General features: G+C 41.3%; 1 protein-coding gene across 3 annotated transcripts in view; it reads right to left on the bottom strand.

Moving 5' to 3' along the window:
• MAMDC2 (MAM domain containing 2) overlaps positions 1-15,141 on the bottom strand; it is a 106,290-nt gene extending 91,149 nt beyond the window's left edge. For 2 of the 3 annotated variants that reach the window (XM_050944176.1, XM_050944177.1), the window contains exons 1-2: positions 14,349-14,551; positions 13,835-13,948 (exon numbers count right to left, since the gene is read on the bottom strand). In XM_050944176.1, the coding sequence (XP_050800133.1) occupies positions 13,835-13,948; positions 14,349-14,379 (145 nt within the window). In that variant the 5' untranslated portion in view covers positions 14,380-14,551. Of the gene's footprint in view, positions 1-13,834; positions 13,949-14,348; positions 14,552-14,623 lie in introns of those variants that run through there. The other variant, XM_050944178.1, reaches the window with a different exon arrangement.
• Between the last annotated feature and the right edge of the window lie 10,948 nt (positions 15,142-26,089).

The following is a 26,089-nucleotide window of genomic DNA, read 5'->3' as shown; positions in this document are numbered from 1 at the left end:
GGTTTTAACTCAACCCATAACAAGGTTTCACTCAGCTCAATCACAACCCCACCTCAGCTTCACTCATCCTCCTGATGAGGCCTTAAATGGTGGCACAATTTCCTGAGAGAGAATCATAGAGCACCTCTGCTTAGTGCAGCACAGAGAACCATGAGATATGCCCCCAGAAGTCCTCATGACACACAGGGGAATGCAGCAGCACCAGTGAGGGCACAGTAACTCAGGCAGGGCTTTGCAACGTGGCTGCTCACAGCCAGGCCAGGCTAACCTGGATATCTATCACCCAGGCTAACTGCACCACAAACATACCCACAAACTGCAAAGGTACAAAATAAAATAGGATCTCCAACTCCAAACAGAGTAGCATCCTATCTGCTGAACTTGTCCCTTTACAATACTACTCTAATGACTACAAATGTTTTAGCTCCTAAATGGCATGGTCCATGCTGGGAAACAGCAAGATTCAGCAACTGGAATACTGGTCTGAATCAAAAGACTTGGTTCTATTCCAAGCTCTACCAGTGGGGGTGTCATTGGGCAAGTTTCTTGACTAGTCTGTATGTCTGCTCTCCAGCTGTAAAAACAGCGATAGTTCTAGATCTCTCTAAAGTACTTTGAGATCTGTGGATGAAGAGTATTTATATGGTCACCTTACTCTTCCCCATGGTTCCAGCTTCAAAAAGAATGAGACAGCACTTCCCTGTGTACCACCTTCAGGCACAATCTAGAAACACATCTATTTAAGATAATGTTCAAAGTGAGCCAATGTTGTTACTCTACCTACCAGAGTAATACATCCCTTCACTCTTGATTGGTGGTTGCCAAAATAAACATGTTGAGAAAATAACTATTCACCATATAAGAATTACTAAGTATGTTGTGGATGAGAAAAATCACCTATAAGTGGTGCTTTAAAGTTACAGGATTCTTTAGTTTAATTCTTAGGTAGATACTGCAATAATATGAGTGATGGTAGCAACCAGACTGGAAAATGTTGGTATGCATAAAAACAAGAGAGTATTAAGATACAAAAAATACTGAGTCCTCTAAAAAGATATAATAAACTATGCTCAAATTGCACTGATGTTGCTAAGCAACCAAAGATGACAGCATGCATTTAAAGGGTCACAGTCAATCACCTTTCTGTTTAAAACATCTTTATGTACTATTATTACAACAGGTAAGATATCTAAAACTGAAAATATACATTTCTTTATTTTTTCAATTTGTTTACTTGGAGTGTTTGACAGCACTTGGTGTTTGCTTTGATAAGTTAGCCAGTTAGTCAATTTTCAGGGTTGTTTACATTGGTTTTTCACACAGCAGTCAGGAGAGAAAAACAACATTTAAAATAACATTGAAATGTGACAGTAAAACCATAAATATTGGCAGGAGGCCTCAAGGGGAGAGAGCTGAACTTCTTTTAACTTATTTTTTGAATCTGTCAAGATTTCAAGTTGACAGTGGCCCTTTAAGATCAATAGGACACCTTCAGTTTAGTTCAGCTAAGCCTACAAGTCACAGTCTCTGTGGTCCACAATGACAGCAAAAAGCAACAGAGTCCTGTGGAACCTTATAGACAAACAGAAGTATTGGAGCATAAGCTTTCATGGGTGAATACCCACTTTGTCAGACTCATCAGACACAAGGCAAAGACAGCAAATAAATTCTGATTAAGTAACAGCAATAATAATGTTTGTTACCTGTATAACTTCACATTTTCAGGATCTGGTATTACCAATAAGAGTTCAAACTGATTACTCTCAAGCTGTAAGCACTTGTTTCTTCCCCACAAATCCTGGCCTAGATGAGCTCCAGGGTTACACCGTGGAGACCCACAGCCCTGGAAATGCCACTCAGGTAGTAGGCTGCAGCAATGCAACCTCCCCTAAGCTAACGTGGCTTTTAGAGAGTATAAGCAAATCCCCAAAAGTGTGCGATGCTAGCTGGCAAGGCTGTGCGGCTAGAGCAGTCAGGAAGTACACTAACTCAGGAACTTGTTTCTAAAGATCCTACCAGCACAGCTACTGGTACCAGTTTTACTGAATACCCTACATCCCAAAGTTCCTAAATAACAAAGTTTAGCTGTTTGATTAATTTATGTTCCTCGTTTACTGGGAAAATTCAAAATATTTCTACTGTTTAAAAATAAATGTATTTGCATGTTTATAAATTTTAAACCAATGGGTTTTAGCGAGTTTCAACAATATTTTCAAGTTTAGCACAGTTTTTATGTATTTTATATATAAATTTAACTTATTTTTTAAAGTAGAACAATAGCTATATGTCATAGAGCTAAAATTGTTTTCTGATAATGGAACCTATTCATCTCCACTGGAGCCAGTAGTGCAGTTAGTACTCAAAGTCCTATGTCTCGGTCCTTGTAGTCTATCCATAACTCCTCAACCTTTTTACTGCAAAAAACATACACACCTTTGTTTTTACCCATGTACACAAAAATGTGCTCAAAAAAAAGGCACCAGGCATCTACTATGTGGTAGAGAAAGAATACTTGTATTAGTTTTATATGTTTAAAAAGAGGATGTTTTACAACTTTGTGGCATTTTGCAAGGTATTTGCATTAAGATTTACAGTGTCATGAGACAATGGTAAAAAAATAAATCAGAGAAGAAGCTGCTTTGTTCTAATATTTAACAAGGAACTTCATTAGAATAAGGAAAACAGTTTTACTTATCCAAGAAGCCTCTCTCTCTCTCTCCTTTACTGTAATACTTTGGCCTCTAGTACCTTTCCCCAGCCCTCGTTTAGGCAATTTCCTACTACAGATTTAAAGAAGCAATATATACATCCTTACATTATACTATTAATTATAATCAATGATAACCTTTCCAGTTACTTGAATACTCCAAATCAATGCATACGGCCATATTAACCCATTTTCGTTGTTTTGTTACAAATAAAGTCACAAGAGAGGCCAGGTGAGTGAGGTAATCTCTCTAATTGGACCAACTTCTGTTGGTGAAAGAGCCCAGCTTTTGAGTTTACATAGAGCTCTCCTTAAATAAAGTCAAGCATTTTGGCACATGCTTCAGGGATATTTAATAAACAAGAACTTTAAAAACAGTTGTCACACTTATCTTGCAGTCAGCCTCACTGTTTCAGTGTGAACAAGTTAAAATAGGTTGTTGATTCCCAAAAATACTCAATTTGTGACAACTGTAAAAGAAAACATGATCCTGATAACTGTATTATATTGGGGAGGAGAAAGAATGCTTTGAAACTTGTCTCTCATATTGTGATGTACTGATAGCAATCTAGGATTGGTTTATGCATCCTAGAACAGATGGGAAGCCAGTCTTACCAAAGGTGTCACACATTGCCTGTTGTTGATGCTGGGAGTCTCTTGCGAATGTAAATAGTACTTTGTTTTTGTTGATGGTTTTTTGGGAATTGTATCTGAAGCTGAGCTAAGAGTAAATTAAAAAATTCTACTGCACAGAAGCCTAGGTCAACAAGTGATATCTGGGCAAGCAAATGTTAGATTTGTTGCACATCAGATAAGGACAAGAGAAGAGGCTGCAAACAAGACTGAGGGGCATCAGGCACAGCTGTACTAAGGGTATGTCTACTTTGCAATTAGACACCCACAGCTGACCCATGTCAGTTAACTTGGGCTCCTGGGTCTTGGGCTCAGTACTGATGTTTAATTGTGCTGTAGATGTTCAGGCACGGGCTGCAGCCTGAGCTCCGGCACCCTCCCACCTCACAGGGTCCTAGAGACAGGGTGCAGCCCGAGCCGGAATGTCTACCCCACAATTAAATAGCCCCTTAGCCCAAATCCACTGGAATGAGCCAGCCTTGGATTTTTAAATGCAGTGTAGACATACCTTGAGCTGCCAGTCAGAAGGGAATGTGTGAGAGTGAGGGCTTGACTACACTTGTGAGTTAGAGTGCATTCTTGAGAGTTAGAGTGCATTAAAGCAGCCCCGGGCACCCTGACTTCTGACGTGTCTACACTGGTAAGGCACACAGAGCTCCCAGACTCTGCGGCTGGAGCACCCCTGGTAATCCACCTCTATGAGAAGCATAATGCTTGCTGCATCGCTAGTGTGGATGCACTGGTTTATTAATGTGCTCTCACTGGCTTCTAGAAGTATCAACAACAACAACAACATATAAAGATATACCTATCTCATAGAGCTGGAAGGGACCTTGAAAGGTCATCAAGTCCAGTTCCCTGCCTTCACTAGCAGGACCAAGTACCATCCCTGACAGGGTTTGTTTGTTTTTGGGGAGGGGGTTGCCCCAGATCCTAAATGGCCCCCTCAAGTATTGAACTCACAACCCCAGGTTTAGCAGGTCAATGCTCAAACCGCTGAGCTATCCCTCTCCATCCTACAATGCCTGTTCCAGCCAATCTGGTCATCACTTTGAACTCTACTGTCCTGCCCTCAGGTGACCACCCTGTCAGACCCACCCTTTAAAGTCTCTGGGAATTTTGAAATTCCTCTTCCTGTTTGCTCAGCAATTTGTGGAGTGCTCTCAGCGCTTCTTTCCAGGTGACCATGCCTCCATGCTCCAGGTGATCCCCAGTACGAAGCAATGGCGAGGTGCTAGACCTCATCAGTGTTTGGGAGGGGGAAGCTGTCCAGTCCCAGCTGCGCTCCAGCCATAGGAATGACAATACCTTCAGGCAGATATCAAAGGAGATGATGGAAAGGGGCTATGACTGGGTTAAAGTGAAGGAGCTGCAGAATGCCTACCACAAAGCGCGGGAGGCAAACTGCCGCTCCGGTGCTGCCCCCACGACATGCTATTTCTATAAACAGCTGGACACAATACTTGGGGGAGACCCCACCTCCACTCTGAAGACCGCCATGGAAACTTCAGAGCCTAGTTCAACAACGCAGGAGGAGGAGGAGGAAAGTGGGAGCGAGGGTGCTGAGGAGGACAGGGGACAGCCGGGCATCCCTAGATGCATGCAGCCAGGAGCTGTTTTCAAGCCAGGAGGAAGGTAATCAGTCCCATTAACGTCAATGAAATGCCCACGGTGATCCACAAGTGCCTGGAGAACCACAGAGAAATACCCCTTCTGATTTATGTACTCTGAGGCCAGGTGGGCTGGTGCCAGAATTGGAATATGTGTCCCATCACCCCTCCACAGTTAGGGAAACACATTTGTGCAAAGCCAGCCACAATGTCATGCACGTTACCCAGAGTCATGGTTCTTCTGAGCAGCATGCAATTAATGGCCCTGCAAACTTGCATCAACACGATTCCAACAGTCAACCTTCCCACTCTGAACTGGTTAGCAACCGATTGGTAGCTGTCTGGAGTTGCCAGCTTCCAAACTGCAATATCCACCCACTTCTCCACCGGCAGAGCAGCTCTCAATCTCATGTCCCTGCACCCAGGGTGGGGACGAGCTCCTCACACAGTCCCATGAAAGCGGCTTTTCTCATCTGAAAGTTCTGCAGCCACTGCTCAACATCCCAGACTTGCATGATGATGTGATCCCACCACTTAGTGCTTGTTTCCCGAGCCCAAAAGTGGCATTCCACAGTGCTTAGCATGTTCGTGAATGCCACAAGCAATCTCATGTTGTATGCGTTATGCGAGTCAACATCGTCTGACTCCTCACTGTCAGTCTGTAGCTTAAGGAGTAACTCTACTGCAATTCGTGACACGCTGGCAGCAGTTCCTCAGCAGTTCAGGATCCATTCCCGCAGACCGAAAGGGCACGCAGTACAAAAAACCATTGAAAGATGGCACCAAGAGTGGACGGAAGCACAGGGATTGCTGGGATATGAAGTGATGCATCATGGGGATAGGACCCAGAATAACCTGCACCCACCCACCCCCTTCCCACAAGCCACAGTGCCAGAATGGGAAGAGGTGCTCTGCGGGATAGCTGCCCATAATTCACCACTCCCAATGCTGCTGCAAATGTAGCCATGCCAGTGCACTTGCAGATGACTGTGTGAACACACTGCAGCACTTTCCCTGCTGCAGTCTCTGAGGGCTGGTTTAACTCACAGTGCTCTATATCTGCAAGCGTAGCCATGCCCTGAGTGAGAGAAGAGAAGAGGAGCGAGCTGCCTCAGGGCGAGGAGAAGGAGGTGGAGCAGAGCAGACCAAAGAACTGAACTGCTAGTCAGAGGGGAGTGCACAAAGAGAAGAGAAGTTGAGCAAAGCAATTTAGGCCAACTTGGCAATCAGAGGGGACAGGGATGTCAGACACACAAACTATACCTAGGAGAAGGAGGTGGACTAAGGAAGGAATTTACAGCTGTGCACATGTGAGGATGGACCTCAATTTAAATGTTATGTTTTTTTTCTGCTGCTGTTCTGCTCATAGGTCTGTGGTGACTGGGAAGGCAGAGATTGGGTCTGGGCTTTTCAGCTATAGTCAGGTAGTCCAAATGCAATTCTTTTTGCCAAAAAAGGCAAGCAACCGTTTAATTTTCCAACCAAGCCAGTGGTGGCTGTGTTGCAACTCTTAGAGTTTTACAAACTTGGTTGCTTTAATCTTGGATTAAGCTTTCCACTCTGAGTAGCATTACAGATTTTTTTTTAGAAAGATGGTTGCATAGTATGGTAGAAATGTCCCATAGTATGTCCCAGAAATGTACTACAGACAGCTTAAATTACTACTGTGCTAACAAATCTATAACTCAGCAAGAGAATGAATATATCACATTTGAACTGCCTTTGCTGACATAGCAGACTCAGAGTCTGGGACAGCTAGAGGTAACATACAGGGTAGCAAAACAGCTGAAGATGTTGTGGTGACCAAGGTGGAAGAACTCATATCAACACACATAGGCCTGAATTTAAATAGTGGAGATGTGAATATGGGCTACTCAAATGGTGTGCAGGTAGACCAGATGTTACATATGAATGAACATAAGAATGATGATATTGGGTTATATTGGACCAATGGTACTTGGGTAATTGGGTTATATTGGACCAATGGACAAAGCCCAGTATTTTGTCTTCTGACAGTAGCCAGTGCCAAGTGCTTCAGAGGGAATGAACAGAAGAGGTAATCATTGAATGATCCATCCCCAGTCATTCACTCCCAGCTTCTGGCAAACAGAGGCTAGGGACACTTGGAACATGGCGTTGCATCCCTGACCATGTTGGCTAACAGCCACTGATGAACCTATCTCCCATGAACTTACGTAGTTCATTTTTGAAACCCTGTTATAGTTTTGGCCTTCACAGCATCCTCTGCCAAAAAGTGCCAATGTTGCCATGCGTTGTGTGAAAAAAGTACTTTTTGTTTGTTATACACTTGCTGCCTATTAATTTCATTGGATGACCCCTGGTTCATTTCTTGTGTTATGTGAAGGTGTAAACAGCACCTCCCTATTCATTTTCTCCACACCAGTCAATGTGGATTTTACAGACCTCTATCATATCCCCTCTTAGTTATCTCTTTTCCAAACTTAAAAGTCCCAGTGTTTTTAATCTCTCCTAATATGGAAACTGTTCCATTCCGCTATTCATTTTTGTTTCTCTTCTCTGTACCTTTTCCAGTTCAAATATACCTTTTGTGAGATGAACTGACCAGAACTGCACACAGTATTCATGCCGTGGGTATACCATGGATTTATATAGTGGCACTATTATATTTTCTGTCTTATTATCTATCCCCTTCCTAATGGTTCTTAACATTCTGTTGGCTTTTTTGACTATCGCTGAACATTGAGCACGTTTTCAGAGAGCTATCCACAATAACTCCAAGATCTCTTTTTTGATGATAACAGCTAATTTAGAAACCATAATTCTCTATTTTTTAGTGGGATTATGCTTTCCAATGTGCATTACTTTGCATTTGTCAACATTGAATTTCATCTGCCATGTTCTTCATGTTGGTGCGTACTATCTCGTCCACAGCCTTGTGCTTGCTATTCTGGTTCTCAAAAAAAAGATTATCCTCATCTTAAAAAGTTTAAATTTTGAAAAACATTTTCAACAGTTATTATTTAAATGACACATGACAACAGCAACGTTAGCTCTCTGGGACAGCTATGATCTATTTCAGACATATCTGCCGGGCATGCTGATTTACTAATCAAGCCAATGTTCAAATATGGTCATCTGACGGTCAGCCATTTGGAACATACTACAGAAACTGGGTCTTGGACTGATGTAGCTCAAATTGTAGCATTCGTAAGGGGATCAGGACAGGAAAATTTACGTGCACATTGTAATTCAGTATGTACTTAATCTCCATTCTGACTGAAGTCTCTCTTTTCAAGGACAGAGTCTCTTGTGTGAATTTTTGCAAAATAAACTAGAAAGTTCAATTCTGGAACTCATAGCAGCTGAAAGCAATCCTGTCTTTATGTCCAAAAATTTACCCTTAGAGATGACCATGTGATGGGGTAAACATTTCTGGGTCTGTAGAGGAAAAGCAGCAGATCAGTCAAATCTTAGATGCTTGAAGCTGCATTGATCATACAAATGCCAGATTCCCCAGACTACAGCAGGCACCATCCACGTAGCTCTAACAGTTTGGCTCCATTCAATTCATTATGGAAAAGTACTAACTGAAAGTCTACTAGCAAACATTACACAGGTAAGTGTAGAGGAGATCCCTACATCAGTAGTTCCCTTTAAAATTGCCGCTAAATACCACTAAACCCACAAATGATGCCAGTGAGCGCACACATTTAACAAAGCGTTCAACCACCAGACTACTTGCCTTTCAGAATATATTGCTGTGAATGGAAACAATGTTCTCATTGTCTTGGAGCTCTGCAGTGGTAACACAATGGTAATCAAAACAAGCTCACACCAATATGTGCAACACAGCACAGTCCAGGACTAGGTGCAGATATGAGTCAAAGGCCCAAGTGTGGATGCTTTTCAGCTCTATTAAGTTGTTTCCTGCTGATTTGAAGGGAGACCAGGAACAAAAAACACTCATTGACACAGGCAAATTGAACACAACAGCAGTAACAGGTAGCGCCTATGATAGATTAAACTAGAGCTATTCTTGACAAAAGTATCAACAAATAAAGTTCTTCACAGACATAACAAGGATGGACCCAGATTCTTGAGTCTAAGGAAACCATGATTTATAATTTTGCGATGAATATGCTGTGCTTAGGGCCAGATTACAGCTGGCCCTTGTGAAGGTTAGGTTGCGGGGGAGGGAGACAAAAGAAAGCCAGAAAGCTTACCCCATTGCACCATCTATGCAAAGCAGCTACAATTGCAGTCCTTGCACTCTTCTGATTGCAGAGACTGTTCCCTTCCTTCATTCCAGGTGGACCTATATCCCTGTCTCTACTGTTCCAACCACAATTGCTGTCTGGCCATGAATAGGGGCACTCCCTGAACCTTCCTAAACCACAATGTCTCTTGGAGACATCCCACACAGTCAACACAACTGTGCACCAACCCTAACAAAATCCTGTGATGTTGAGTGACAGAGGATTCTGGACAGTAAGGAGATACAATTTTTTTTGTTAGTAGAAGAAAGTTTTATTTCAGAAAAAGCATTTTCTTTAATAAACTTCCCCTTCTGCCAAAGAGTTAATTGTAAGCCTAAGTTATTTGTAAAATCCTTCTACACTACCTTTAAGGATTTGTAATATAAGTAACCGTACCCCTTATTGTAGAGAAGTCTGATTTCATCAATTCTGTTAACATTATAAACCATAAGAGTAAAGCTCAAGTGATTTGACCATATTATCAGAACCTTAGCATGGAATTACAGCCTAGATCAGAGCTGGCCTTCAGGGGTCTGCAAAGCCAATGTCCACAAGATATCTGAATATAAACCTGGGCTGAATTTGACCCCAGAATGCTATTAGTGACAAATATTACTGCAATAGTGAATTCTAATTCTGACTAAATATCACTTGTATTGGTGAATATGAATATGCCTTCTGTCTCTCTCATAAACTAATAGGGAGAATGATATTTGTCTCATACTCCTGAAAAGGAGTTTTATATGTAAATTCCTGTTCAGAGACAAAGTGCATTCAAGGATATTTATGGTAAAATGGACGTAGATCCCTTGCAGACTCTTTTAAAGTTACTGAAGGTCACTACTAGCATATCGGCTGATGCATACAATTGAATAATAATATTTAACACTCACATAGCTCATTACATCTTCAAAGCACTGTACAGACATTAGCTAATCTCTTGGTCACCAGTTTATGTTTAAAAGAATACATTGTGCAATGCAGCCTCTTTGCTATGCAACAAACTCACAACTGTTTTCTTTTTTGCATAGCTAACAATATAGAAACATTTTTCACTACGTACATTAAGCACACAGTGGAGTCCTCCATTATTCATACACATTACATTGCAAACTGAACTCGAACACTGCGAACTGTGTTGCTGGACATATAATGTTATATTTACTCAGCTGGGGGTCAGTTCTCTAGGGCTCACACATTACTGAACACTGTACACTCTCCTCTGTACGGGGTAGACATTTTTAGAAAGAGAGTTTGTAATATTTTGAGCCAATTTTAGTTTTTACATTATTCTTTACCAAGTGATTTTCAGCAATACATGATAATAGTTTGTGGCATTTATATTTTGGAATGTAAAATTTTAGTAGTAAATGACCTCCCCAGAACAGCGAGGGAAAAGGGAACCTTGCTGTTTATAATATTATTAGGCCCCAATCCTACATTTAGATCCACCTGTGCAGAATCTTAATCCCACACAGAGTACCACTGAAGTCAATACAGGTTCATTTGGGCACAAGAATCCATCCCATTAATCCTATTGCAGGACTGGGGCCTTAAAGCTCAATCTTATAGTCCTTTCTCAGGCACAACTCCTGTTGACTTTAACACTGAATATTTCTGTTCGATTTTCCAGTGGGACGTTTGCTAAAATTAGGACTGTAGCACCACTCAAGCTCACTTGCCAAAAGATCAGGTAAAAAGTTAAACTTATTTAAATGGTAAAACTGTATGGTACTCAACTCCTTTTCCAACTATCCCAACATGATCCTTATCTAACTGACCCACCTCAAAACTTTTAGCTAGTTAAAGAGAAGTCATAAGCATTTCAAAGGGCAGTTGCACTTATGCCTCCCCACTGATCTAATTGGCAATACACAGGTATAAACCAGAGCAAAATTTGGCCCCTTATGTACAATCTGGGCCTGGCTCTTAAGTACAGATTGGCTTCCTTGGCAGTTGGGCAAAAGGCTTTCAAGTATGGAGTGGAAATTTCTCAGTGGGATTTAACTATGCACATATCACCTAAACTGCTTGGCATGATACCATTATTACTGAGAGATTTATAGGGATGAAAGAGCTGAAAGATTTTAAACAGCTAGTCAAGTAGTCCCTATAAGGGTATGTACTCCAAATAGTAAATGCTACTTTAAAACAGTACAAGATTTTAAACAACCGAAAATAAATGAAACAAGTCACAGTTAAAGTTGCCACTCTCATCCTTAACTTCCTCTGTCATGGCACTGAACACACAACTTATGCACACTCTGATCAGAGACACCTGGGATAGTCTGCAAATATCAGCTCCCAGTACTGTATTATGGAGCAAAACAGTATCTGAGACAAATTGGTTATGTACACCTGAAAGCAAAAGTTGGATGAAACATTTTAAACTAGTTTTGGTTACAATACAGAATAAATTTCAGAGAGGGTAATACCCTGTATGCCAAATGTCAGCCTGGAATGTCTTACTACCGCTGAGTTATAAATCCTTTTTCCAGGAGTTTGTAACGGAAATATTGACAGAGCCCTACCTATTAAAAGTATTACTACCCAAACTGTCCTCCCAGAGTGAACTTTATAATCCAGTTATATATTCCTTAATAAAAATAGTGATTTCCAGTGACAGAAGCTTAGCTGTTACTGCAATGTTCAGGTAAAATAAAGAGTGTTGCAACGAACCAAACTAGTGCTCTATGAGCAGGGCCGGTGCAACCATTTAGGCGACCTAGGTGATGGCCTAGGGCGTTGGCATTTGGGAGACACCATTTTCTTTGGCAGTGACCGTGACGGCCGGATCTTCGACCGCCTCGGTCTCCACTGGCATTTAGGCGGAGGGAGCTGGGGTGTGGGGAGGGCCGCCTGCAGCAAGTAGGGGGGGTGGGCGGCACACAGGGGAACTCCCCGCCCCAGCTCACCTCTATCCTGCCTCCTCCCCAAGTACGCCATGGCTGCTTCACTTCTCCCGCCTCCCAGGCTTGCGGTGCCTAAGCTGATTGGCGCCACAAGCCTAGGAGGCGGGAGAAGTGAAGCAGCCATGGCGTGCTCGGGGAAGAGGTGGGGCAGGGGTGAGCTGCTTCACTTCTCCCACCTCCCAGGCTTCCAGTACCAATCAGCTTAGGCGCCGCAAGCCTGGGAGGCAGTAGAAGTGAAGCAGCCACAGAGTGCACTGCTCGGGGTGCTCGTGCTTATGGGCGGAGCCGGGGTGAGCCAGGGCACTGTGGCTGTTAGTGCTCCAATTTGGTTTCTTTTTTTCTTTCAAGCACCCTAACAGTTACTCTTCATCTCATACTGTTGCCCCTGCAGGTGTTGCTGCCAATGTCTCACTGCTACTCTGGGCTGAATCATCAACACTTTACACAGGACTTCCTGCCAATCACGAAGAGGAAGTGCTGTTTTCAAAAAAGCCAATTCAATGAGGAGTGATGCTAACAGACAGAGTAGTGGTAGCAAAGACTGTTAACATTGCTTCCATTTGGCTCTTAGGAGCTGCATTGTTTTGTACTGTTATTTTAAATAGTTAGAGAGAGGGATTGGAAACACAAAGAGAAAATCTTTTAGTAGTTGAAAGGTTGAAAGGAGAGCAGACGAGAGGATTTATCTATAGGTATCTATACTCACCACTTTAGTATACCTGGACCCTGTTTTGGCGATTTATGTCGCCGCCATAACCATGGCTAATAGGGCTTCCTTTTATTATGTGAACCCAAATTTAATCTTATGTATGGCATGGTATCCACTGCCATACCCCAATATAAATATTTTAACTTCTCAGTTATACCCAAATTGTGTTTATTATATAGAGCACGACAAATTCTGCAATCATTACTCTGGCAACACTGCCTGTGAAATCCATGGAAATTTGGACTGTCACATACTTTCCCAATATAGCTCAGTAATACAATGTAAAAAATAGTGACTTGCAATTTTTCCTCTTCAATTGTAGGTACCAGACAATGGACCAAAAAGAATATTGGAACACCAACAGTACTTGGCAATCATATATTACTTTTCCTCCAGGGATCTCAAAACATTTAACAAACATTGCTAAATACACCTCACAACAACCCTATGAGGTATGCATAGTAATGATAACATATACAAACATCAGTTCTCCTGCCATAGAAATGCAGTCACTTCTGGGATGGAAGAAAGCATATGTTTAATATAAACAGCAATATTTCATAGCAGTTTCAGACACAAGGATTCATACATAAAGGTAGAGAAAGAGAGTAGGCAGAGCCACAACTTTAAGGAGATGACTTAAATTAGGTCTGAAATACTGATTTTGTAAAAATGAATTTTTCCTCAATAGAGAAACCAAAAATGGTTAAACCAATAGAAAGATACCATGATTTCTGTAAGATTCCCATGGAAACAAGTATTTTAAAACAAATTAATCTCTCTCTGTAGTGCCTATAAACTAAACATTACAAGGCTGAGAACCAATGAAACTATAAACAAAAGTGAACAGACCTCAGTGGTATTCATATAAGAGAGTTAAACAGCATCAACCATGAAAAGTATATTGGAAATTTAAGATTCTTGCATTCTTGATACTTTTAGTTTATTGTAGCCTAGGTACAGAAATGTATTTGTTCATTTTTAAGCACAGTGCGTCCCTGTAAAAACCAAAAAGCCATCCTTACCTTCTTCATTTAAAATCCACGGCAAAAATGTATCGTCTGATTCATAGCCACAAGTGCTGTCTTCAAAGGCACAAGATCCAGCAGAGAGCTCAACAGCTCCAGCAAAGAGCAAAACTGTAGGGACAAAGAAAGCTCTGTTTACACAGATAGCATTGCATTGCACTCCGAATGAAAAGAATGGTGAGAGAAACCACATGCTTCTCTGCAACTTGGACAAGCAGGTCTCATGCTCATTTACCCATGGAAGCACCAGAAATAAGGGCAGCAGATGGAACCTGTTGAATTCAACACTCGTTTTTCACTTTGACATCACAGGTTACATTATAGCCCCCAACAGAAAGATGCTGCCTCACTCACACCTTCCAAAGTGAGGCTGCACACACAGGACCTTTACAAGCACTTCACTGCTTTCACAAGCAAACAGCCCACAAAGGCAAGAAAGGGATTAACAGCAACAAGCACTAAGTTTGCTGGTCCCTCCACCCAACTTCTCCCCATATCTGGGCCCCCTTACCTTGCACAGTGAGGAGATACAGTAGGAGCATAGTCGCCCGTCCAGTGAGGAAAATAATACAGCTCTTTGGGATTGAACTAATAGAGGGGAGAAGGGGTTGGGGGGAAGTAAATGAACCCTCCAGGGATTATGGCAAATAAAACTTCCAAGCAGCAGACAAGTTCCTTCAGTGTATGTGTGTTTGCACCAAGCCTCCTTATGTGCTCAGGACAAGATACCAGAATGGAAGCAGGCGCAGCGGTAAACATGAGCTGAGCCTGGAGAGGGAAACCTACCAGCTACACAGCTGGTCCTTGGCTCTAACGAGGATAGGGAGGGGCTACTCCAGGACTCTGTGTTCCTCAGGCACTGCAGCTTATAACACAGTTCATCTCCACAGCCACTCATCTCAGGAATAGAAAGGAAGGAAAGTGAAGGAAAGACTGAACGTAATACATGCAATTTAGGAGGTCTGCAAAACAGAAAGGGGGATGAGGGGCTCTCCATGAGTGCTATGGTCATTTTACAAGTAGATAAGTTGTACCATGCACACAGAACAACTTCCCACAGCTGCATTTTGTCCTTCACTAACATTATTTCGATGTCCTCATATCTAGTTAAAATACGACCTATTATGTATGCTTTTTTTCCTTAATATTAACAGTACTGGAAGATGGCATTTCCTTAAATTAGATTGCTTGAAACTCTGTAAATTTATAGCAGAAGGGAAAGATTTTCATATTCAGCACTACTGAATGTTTCCATCTGTCTGTAATGCTTACATCACATATGTGGATATGCCAAACAGTTCCATGCACACGTTGATAGCATGTTTAGTCACTAATAAGACTTTTATGGTGTCACATTGAAGGATTTGTTTTTAAATGTTGTTTCCTATATAAAAATAATACAAGCCATGCAGCTGAAAGGATCATAAGCAAACATTATATCAGAAAGATATCAACCATCAGACATAATGGTTAATTGTGACTGTTTGTTTGTTACAGAATATTTGGATGGCTGTCAGATACAGAAGCATTCTGGGAACTGTAGTTCAATAACCAAGCCAATATAACATGGCTCAACATCCCTTTATTTCTGTTTTAATCATTTTTCCATTATACAATCTTTATTGCATCAACAGTAGTTTTGAAACACAGTTTTTCTATTAAAAGGTTTGGGAAAACATCAATTGTAAATGATCAATTGTAAGGATTTCTCAGGTTCTTGCTAGGAAATTTAATTTCAGTGGTGCATTTAATTGTTTAATTAAGTGATTTGAATAATTTGAACAACATAAAGAATTAGTACACTCTGAACTACAATTTGTGCTGACTTACATACTGTGCAACTCCACTGAGGCCCATGGAATTGCACACAATGTAAGTCAGGTTACATTGTTGATCTGTATATGTGGGGGAGGAGGTGTTACTGAAACAAGAGTAAAATGCGAAGGTAATGGAGAGGATATGTGAAATGCACTTGCAAACCAAATTCTGCGAAGACTTAAGTAATGGCACAAGTTATATACAAAGCTGGTTTGGGAAAATGACTTTTGTCTAGATCAGTGGTCTCCAACCTTTTTACGCACAAGATCAATTTTTGAATTTAAGTGCAACCCAGTATCTACCCTGCCCCTTCCCAGAGGCCATGTCCTGCTCACTCCACTCCCCTTTGCTTCGTTGCTCACTCTCCCCCACCCTCACTCGCTTTCACCAGGCTAGGGCAGGAGGTTGGGGTGCGGGCTCTGGGCTGGAGTAGAGGAGTTTGGAGTGTGGGAGGGGGCTCCAGGCCAAGCCTGGGGTAGGGGGTTGGGGTGCAGAGGGGGGTGAAGGATGCAAGCTCTGGGAGGGAGTTTGGGTAAAGGAGGGGGCTCTGGGCTGGGGCAGAGTATTGGGGTGCAGGAGGGGGCTCAGGGCAGGGGTTTGGGGTGTGTGAGGTGGCTCAGGGCTGGGGCATGGGTTTGGGGTTCTTTCTTTGAGCGGCTCCCAGGTGGTGATATAGTGGGGCTAAGGCAAGCTCCCTGCCTGCCCTAGCCCCACACCACTCCCAGAAGCAACCAACATGTCCCTGAGACCCCTGGGCGGGCATGTGGTTCTGCACACTGTCCCATCCCTGCAGGTGCCGCCCCCGTAGCTCCCATTGGCTGCAGTTCCCCCTTCCCAGACAATGGGAGCTGCGGGGGTGGTGCCTGCAGGCAGGAGCAGAATGCAGAGACTCCCTGCCCTCCCCCCATCAGGGGCTGCAGGACGTGCTGGCCACTTCCGGGAATGGCGCGGAGCCAGGGCAGGCAGGGAGCCTGCCTTAGCCCCGCTGTGCCACTAGACTTTTAGTGCCTGGAGATCGCAATCAATTGTCAGAGGCTTCAGGATCGACCAGTCAATCACAATCTACTGGTTGGTGACCACTGATCTAGATGGAAACCCTGTAGACTCCATTTGAAAGGATTCAACCAGGGCCGTAGCAACAAAGAACATGGCCCCCTCTGAACATATGTCCGGGGCCCCTTACAATGCAGAAACTGGAATGCGGTATTTATTTTATACGATATACAGGGTTCGTATTATGTATACATAGGCCTACAGTGTACATGTATTCCGTATTTACGCAAAGCGCTTCTTTCGAGCCTTGTTCTCCGCAAATTGGTTAATCAATGCGTCATAGTCCAGAGATCTGGCAATCTTGTTTTCGATTGAGATAACTGCAAGTGCAGAAAGCCTGTCATCTGTCATGGTTGAGCACAGGATATTCTTGATCAGTTTCATTCTGCTGAAGCTCCTTTCAGCACCAGCGACAGTTACTGGTGTGGTCAGAAGAATTCTGATGCAAATGCAAAGATTCGGATATATCTCCTGAAGGCTGTTCTTGTATATGTACGTTAAAAAATTGTTTGCCATGACACGTCCTCTCTCTTTCTCGATGACATAAATAAAACGATTCAATTCCATTATGAGTTCGTTGGCATCAATGTCTCCCATTTTTCTTTCAAAATTTTTGCTATGATTCTCCAGTTCATTTTCTCTGTGACACTGCTTCATGCTGTTAGCGTTGTACAGAAATCCAAACAACTTATACCACTCCACGAGTTGGTCAAATCGCGACAAAACAGAAGATATGGCCTGATCAGTGAGAACAAGAAAGAACTGCGATTTGAATTTTTCTTCAGCAGAAAGATGACTCGAATCATCAGCACATTCGTAATCAAACATTCTCTTCTTACGTCGCACCCTGGTTTCTGGAAACACCTGCTCAATACCCATATGCTCTGCTATTTCACGTGCATTTGTGACCACAGAGTTATATCCTGTATTTCGATAGTCTTCCAAAAACTTCATTGTAGCACCGACTTCTGCCTGAAGTACGTCAATTGACACATCTGGTGACTGAATTAATTTGCTGGTTTTATTGACATGAAATAGTATATCATACCACGTATACACAGTCAGAACAAAAGGCCATGTAGTAACATGGTCTAAAAGCACACCGGCTTCTGTTGCTGTATTGCCATCTTTCTTTTCGGGCGTGTATTCTCGCAAAGATGACAAAGCATTGCACAATTCTTCAAGGTGATAACACAATGGCTTCACAGCATCAATTCTCGACTCCCAACGAGTGTCCGATAACCCTTTAACAGGTATTGGCATATGTTCTTGAAGTATATCCCAACGTGAAGGTGAAGAAGAAAAGATAACGTATATTCTGTTAATCAGACCGAAAAAGTCAACGGCATATTTCGATGACTTTGCCACGTCTGAGATCACAAGATTCCAAGTGTGAGCTCCACATGGTACATACAAGGCACGGTCATTTATTTCTAGCATGCGGGCTTGAACTCCTTTATTCTTTCCTCTCATATTTGCACCGTTATCATAAGCTTGGCCTCTCATGTCAGCAATGTCTATTCCTAAGTTGTTTGCCTTTTCAAGAAACGCTTCCAATAAGCCCTCGCCAGTTGTATCATGAACATTAAGAAAACCAACAAACGCTTCACGAATATTGACACCATCTTCATCGTTGCATTCAACAAAGCGTAACACCACAGACATCTGTTCTTCATGTGACACGTCGGGAGTACAGTCCAAAATAACTGAATAATATTTTGCTTTTTTAAGCTGCGCTATGTTGGCCTCTTGAATGTTACTGGCAACAAGTTGAATCAGCTCGTTTTGGATCTGTGGACTGAGGTACTGAACATGTGTTTCTGCCTTCTTAATCCTCTGTAAAAGTTCGCTGAGGACAGTATCATACTTTGCAAGCAATTCAAACAGTCCCAAAAATTTGCCATTCGAAGGATCGCCGAGCTTTTCATTACTTCCTCGAAATGCCAAGTTTCTTTCGGACAAGAAAGTAACGACATCAACCATGCATTTGACAACATTTCTCCAGAAATCTCTTTCTTTCAGAAAAGCCTGCAATTCGAGTTGGTCAATAGATGTACGGTTTACTATGCCTGACCGAAGGTCAAACCATTTCACCATACAGTCTTGATGACCTTTGCCTGTTTCATGCTGCTGAAGTCTTTTTGACAGTGCTTTCCAAGCAGATGTTCCACGACGTAGTGGTATGTCGCCAGTGCCAAATAATTTACAACAAAAACAAAAAATGGCATCTTTCTGAACTGAGTACATTAACCATGAACATCTTATTTTCTCGCCATTTGCCATGGTTCGATAGAAATGAGTACTTGTGAACCTCCGTCTTTCCTCGTTAAATGGAAATTCAGAACTTTCATTCTGCTGCGGTGGGCCACGTGCAACAATGTCACACACTTGCCTGTCCGATATTATAGATGGCCAGTCTCCTGGATCATCAGTCAGTGGTTCAGATTCAGATACTTCTTTCCCAGCAGCAGCTGGAATATCTGTCACAGTTTGTTTGGTAGAACAACTGGCTTCACCTTCGACCTCACCTGAAGCACTTCTGGATACGATTTTTCGCTGCTAGCGCTGTCCGTTTCATGTGCTGTACCTGTACGTTGGATTGCAGCGCAAAATACGTTGACAACTTTGGAATTTTCTCAAGTTCCTTCTCGGCATCTTTTGCTGCCTTTCATTTACTAGCTCCGCTCTTATACATTCTCTTAGACACCACAAAGCATGCTTCTGCGTTGGAAACGATAAAAAACTAAACAACTAAATTAATAACATTTATCTGCCGACCGCTATTATGAACGCAAATACACATTCTTTGAATGGGTCCAACTAAAATTCGAAACTGACCGACAGACAACTGATGTAGCCAATAGCATTATGATGTATCATAATGACTTCACGGTTTTGTCAGTAAAACCGACATGGATTGTGCAATAGCGTCAATAAATGTCACTTACCTAGTTATACCTTACATTTTTTTTGCCACTTTTAGGGGCCCCCTTCCTTGCGGGCCCCCCTCTGGTCGGAGGGTATGGAGGGCGCTCGCTACGTCTCTGGAGTTAACTCTCACAAATTTGTCATAAGTATTGCAATATTTGATGCTCTTCTTAAAGCCCCAAGTCTGGGAGGCGTGTATTTGGCTGAGACTCTTGGCTTTCATTTGGGAAGAAAAAAAAATACGATTTTAGCCCTCATAGTTGTGAAGAAAAGCTTGGAAATCTGAACTCCAAAGGTACAACACCAGAAGATAAACAAAAAGCCCCTCAAAATTGTTGTTTCTAAAACTTTCAGGATTTTAAAGACAATCTCATTATTTTTAGCATCTGATCCATGATTTTTGAGCATTTGGACTTGGCAATACTGAGTCTACTATATCAGATGTAAAGATAGACACACAGATGTACACATTTCTTCCTGAGTTTCTTAAAGGTGATATACAAGTATATAGGAAAAATATGTAAAATGAAATTTATGTACTAAACACCTCAAATAACAAGAGGTAAGAGGGGGCTTTTAGAACAAAATGCAAATGACAGCTCATCTGCTCCATCTGGTATCCTAAATTCTTCATAACCACCATGTAACCTTGATGGACCAGGCATCCAGTCTAAGAGATTACAGTAAACGGTGATAAGTTTGTTTTTGCAGTATGGGGCTGTGCACACAAATTGTAATTCCATCCCTGCTGCTGACTGTATCATCAACTGCTTCTTTTATATTTTTCAGTCTTTGGCTTCTTAGAAATTTGCGAAACTGAAAACAGACATCTGCCTAGAAATATCCCTCAGTGGTGAATACACTAATATTTTTAACTATAAAATGAACAAATGTGCAATTCTGCAGTCTTCGTGCTGGAAATTGTCAGTCTGTCATACAAGTCATATCCAATGTCCTGTAATATTAGGGTGACCAGATAGAAAGTGTGACAAACTGGGACAAGGGGTGGGGAGTAATAGGCGCCTATATAAGAAAAAGCCCCGAATATCAGGACTGTCCCTATAAAATTGGGACATCTGGTCACCCTATGTAATATCCTGAACAAATCTTATGAAATTAACAAACTTTATTGCAGAGGTCAGCAACCTTTCAGAAGTGGTGTGCCGAGTCTTCATTTATTCACTCTAATTTGTTTCGCGTGCCAGTAATACATTTAAACATTTTTAGAAGGTCTCTTTCCATATGTCTATAATGTATAACTAAACTATTGTTGTATGTAAAGTAAATAAGGTTTTTAAATGTTTAAGAAGCTTCATTTAAAATTAAATTAAAATGCAGAGCCCCCCAGACCAGTGGCCAGAACCTGGGCAGTGTGAGTGTCATTGAAAATCAGCTCGCGTGCCGCAGGTTGCCTACCTCTGCTTTATTGAATTAAATTAAACCTTATGAAATTAGGGTTAATGCCATTTGGGCACACTGTATTAAAATGCAGGTTTGTATGTGCTGTTGTGACTTTGTATGTATCTGCTCTAGTGGGGGATGCAGGTGTACTTCTGTGACCAGCCCTTTGAAGCCACTCCGCCCCCCACAAGAGGTTTGGATATACTAGTTCAAACTGGATTCTCCAGGGACCCACAGACAAAGAAAGGGGTTTTGGATAAACAGCCTGGTTTTAAACTGGCTCAAGGGGTTCTTCCTGATCCAGCAAATGGAGAGGACACCTGGTCCATGGAAGGCCTCAATCCTCACAATAGGGTTGGAAGGACTGGGTATTTGTTCTGAGCTGAAGCTGTAATGAACTTGTCACCACAAGGAATCCCCTTGGTGGGAAACTGAAGGACTGCTCCCACCAGAGTCCATGTTAGGGTGATCTCTGGTAAGCTTGTTAGCATGTGTGTATGTTCTTTTATGGTTTTTAATATGTTTTCTCTGTACCACCTTTTTCCTTCTTTCCTCTGGAGGAAACATAAACATATTTCAGACACATCATTATGAAATCAGACAAATCAGAAATTAGACAAATGAGAACATAAATCAGACAATCACTATGAAAACTTCTATTAGACAGAGATTCAAAACAGAGAACAATCCAACTGAGGCAGTGGTTTAATTATTAGAATTGCCATGGAAACCTATTGATTTAACAAATGCAGGATTGGACCATAAATCTTTGGAGGTGGAGGATGACCCTTAGATAAAGCACAGGACTGGGACTAGGAGACCTGAGTATTATTTCTATATTTGGCACAAATTTCCTGTGTGACATTAAGTCATGTGCAGGCCCTGTGACTCAGTTTCTCTACCTGTATAAAGGAGATAATAATACACCCTTACTAACACTGGTGTTGTGAGGGTTTATTCATTAATGTTAGCAAAGTACATTGAGTTCCTCAGACAAAAGGTACTATAAAAGTGCAAAATATCCTTGGGGTTGCAGTTTTAGTCTTTTGTGAATCTAATTCCTTTTCTGAAAACTGATATAAAATAGAGATGGGCCGAACCCACCAGATCTTGCATCCGAACCACCAAACCACCCTCCCCAAAATTGGGGTTCAGGGTGCAAAATCTGAACCCAGATCTGGATCTACCTTTTGCAGCTGGCCTAGTTCTCTATAGTGGGGTAAACCTAAGTCCTACTCACAAAAATACACAAACTTAAGGGGGAGGGAGGAATAATTCAGAAATAAGATGGGCACACATCAATTCTCCTTGAGAATTAATTTGCTTAATGTACAGGGCTATATTAATCATTTGTTTGCTTAGATCATCTCACAAATAAGGTAAATTTGAGATCTTGGAGTCATTGTTACTAGATCTCTGAAATCATCCACTCAATGTGCAGCAGCAGTCAAAAAAGCAAACAGGATGTTGGTAATCATCAAGAAAGGGATAGATAATATGACAGGAAAATATCATATTGCCTCTATATATACATGGTACGCCCACACGTTGAATACTGCATGCAGATGTGGTCACCCCATCTCAAAAAAGATATACTGGAACTGGAAATGGTTCAGAAAAGGGCAACAAAAATAATTAGGAGTATAGAACAGCTTCCGTATGAGGAGAGATTAATAAGACTGAGACTTTTCAGCTTGGAAAAGAGGTGACTAAGGGGGGATATGATAGAGGCCTATAAAATCATGAGTGGTATAGAGAAAGTAAATAAGGAAGTGTTATTTACTCCTTCTCATAATACAAGAACAAGGAGCCACCAAATGAAATTAATAGGTAACAGGTTTAAAACAAACACAAGAAAGTATTTTTTTATGCAGTGCACTGTCAACCTCTGGAACTCCATGCCAGAGAATGTTGTGAAGGCCAATACTATAACGGGGTTCAAAAGGGAGCTAAATAGATTCATGGAAGATAGGTCCATCAATGGCTATTAGCCAGGATGGTTAGGAATGGTGTCCCTAACCTCTGTTTGCCAGAAACTGGGATTGGGTGACAAGGCATGGATCCCTTGATGATAACTTGTCTGTTCATTCCCTTTGGGGCACCTGCCATTGGCCACTGTCAGAGGACAGGATACTGGGCTTGATGACCTTTTGTCTGACCCAGGATGGCCGTTCTTATGAATTTCAAACTGATCTATCAGAAAGAAAATGCTTCTCTCTTGATTGAAGTCTCATGCTCTTTAAGAGTTAAACAAAAAAAGATTCTGCAATTTGGTGAAAAAGAAACATTGCTCTTACATTCAATTGCATTATTAAGTGCTGACAAATTCAAAACAACTGTTCTGAGTAATGCACAGGGAAACTCCAAAGTTAAGTGAAGTAATAGTATTGAAAGAGTAATACTCTGTTTTTTTCCTAAAGGTTTTTGGATTCTTTCTCTCTCTCTTTTTTAAGTGCTTACCCTCTTTTCTGCCAGGCTTATTTACTAACTGTTAAATCATAAAAAAGGCTCCTTGCAGTTTTATACAAATATTTAGAGCCTCCATAACAGAAATGGTATCACAAAATATCTCTACAGGAAATTCTTTCAAGTCCTCCGGCATGCAGGGTGTGGGCTTACATAAATGTAATGGAAACTGGTTACCCAGCTGGTTCTCAACTTTATTTACTTTTGTTTCCATCACAATAACCTCTGAAGTGCTATCCATCCTTAAACAGCCTGGATGCTTAGGATATATCCAAAGGCTAGGTGTGTGCCCATCAGACCAATGGCTCTGCAGCCATGAATGGTGAATCACACTTTCTAGTTATCTGAGGAGCTCCTTCAGTGACCAGGATGAAGAATCTGTCCATCTTCAAGCAGTGACACTTCCTGATACTATCAGTCCAACCCAGAATTATTTTAGAGTTCACACAGACTTTTTAGACAAAATAAACTAAACAAACAAAACCAAGCACCTCTCTATATTTTGTGTGGCTGCTTTCCCTCTCTCTTTGTCTGCTGTCTCTACGGTATAACTATAATTTTATGTGCTGACTACACCAAAGTTAGCAAACCCAAGATCAAACTGTAAAATGACCAAGACAGGCTAGAGTAGTGGGGATAGCAGGCAGAGAATGAAAAGGCATCTCATTAAAGCAAGTTTATTTTAATCTTGTCTGCTTAAATCCTGCATTATATTTTACCCCTTCTACTGTGTGTGTAGAAGGGGTAAAATACACACACACAGAAGTAGAGTTTCTACTGTGAATAGAATATGTATGATTAGGATTGAGAGACTAAAAGCAGCAGCTTTTCATACAAATTGCTCTATCTTAAGAGCTGGCCTATAGTAAGAGGTCCACTGTCTTAGTGTAGGGGTTTTATACTGCCACCATATAACATTAATATTAACCTTGTAAGGTAAATTATATGTATCACATTCGAGGAGTTACATGCTTTTACTATCGTGGCAGAAATTCATGTTAACATATGTGCAACACTCCATACAATTTTAGGGGTACATGAGCATCATTCTCTTTCAAAGCTTCAAGGCATTCTGCATTTTTTTAAGAAGTGCAGTAGCACTTTTAAAAGTGAAGAGCACCAAAATAGAAATATCAAAATCTAAAATTGCCAAAGTCATAATTCCTCTTCAAGAAAAGAAACATAAATCACTGTTTTATTTCACCACAAATGCTGACATTCTACTTCACCAGCCTGTCCAACCTCTGGGCAACTACACATCATGCTACCCAACTCAAACCTGTGTCGTGTCTTAATATAATGTAGTAGCACTATACAGCCTTCAGTGTAGGTATTCTTTAACATTCTACAGTTTGAGTCACATGGTCCTAATCATATGCACCATGGATTCTGGATTTTCTGATGATCACAAAACCCTTCAGAGCTAAACTCTTCAGAGCCCTACACTATCTTCTTTCAGGAGATATTTGCAGTGAATCATTTTAGGCAGTTGACTGGCTAAAGTATTTCTTACTAATCTTTGAAATAGATAGACTTGTTCTCCTTTTTTTGAAGAGCCAAAAATTAAAAAAAGATAATTAGTTCTTTTGGCATATAACTTATCGACTTAGGCAGAGATATCCAAAGTCATCTTTAGGATTCAGAGGTCCAACTGACATATATTTTAATTTTATGGGAACTGGATATCCAAATAGCTTGGGCGGTGTTGAAAAATTGCATCCTTTCAGGGTATTTTTATTTTTATATATACACACACACAGTCAAGTATTGTACCTTCCTGCCTTAAATCCTCTGAAGTCATAGCTCCTACCTTTTCATGCTGATAAACTAATGAGGTTGTCTACTTCATGTCAGGGAGCAACGTAACTCAAGTGTGGCTGTCTTAGCTCTTTTCACAAGTGAAAGCAAATGTCAAAAGACTTATGCAGTATATATGAGCTTCTCATGTGCACTAATGTGTTCTACTAATGGTAGGGTTCCCATGATTATTTCTTCATGGACTGTAAATGGTTAGGCCTCACATATGTTTCCTCCCATTTAGGAGAGAGAACATGGGAAATCTAAATTAAACCCATAGGGACAAATTAAACTTTGTTATAATTCCATTGATTTCAGAGGCTTGCACCAAAGATAAATTTGGTCCATAGGCCCTGATTTGCCTCCTGTTGCATTATATGAACTTCTTTCATTATTTCTGATTTAGTCCAGTAGAAGAGAATCAGGAGCATGATAATTAAATCCTGAACTTCTCCATATTGATTCCTAGCTACAGATGTTTGTTTTTAAGTGGAAAATACATTTTAGAAAAGATCTCGCTGCATGCATGGGCCAGAACTTTCTGCTTGTTCCCAAAGCTTGGACATCAGTATTATTCTGAGCTGGAAATGCATGTTGGGTATCTGTGTGCAAATTAGCATGGTTCATTATTTGTGTTTTAGCATCCCCATGTCTAATATTAACATTATAACTATGCATTATTTATTTTTACAATACCATGGGTGTGCAGGGCACTTTACAAGCAAAATCAGGCAGATGGCCAAAACAGATTACTTACAATTTTTTTTTTTAAATAACAGTTTGAGTTAA

The sequence above is a fragment of the Gopherus flavomarginatus genome, chromosome 3, assembly GCF_025201925.1.
Source record: "Gopherus flavomarginatus isolate rGopFla2 chromosome 3, rGopFla2.mat.asm, whole genome shotgun sequence".
NCBI lineage: Eukaryota > Metazoa > Chordata > Testudines > Testudinidae > Gopherus > Gopherus flavomarginatus.
The sequence above is the reverse complement of the archived record's forward strand: the minus strand, read 5'-3'. Positions and strand labels throughout refer to the sequence as shown.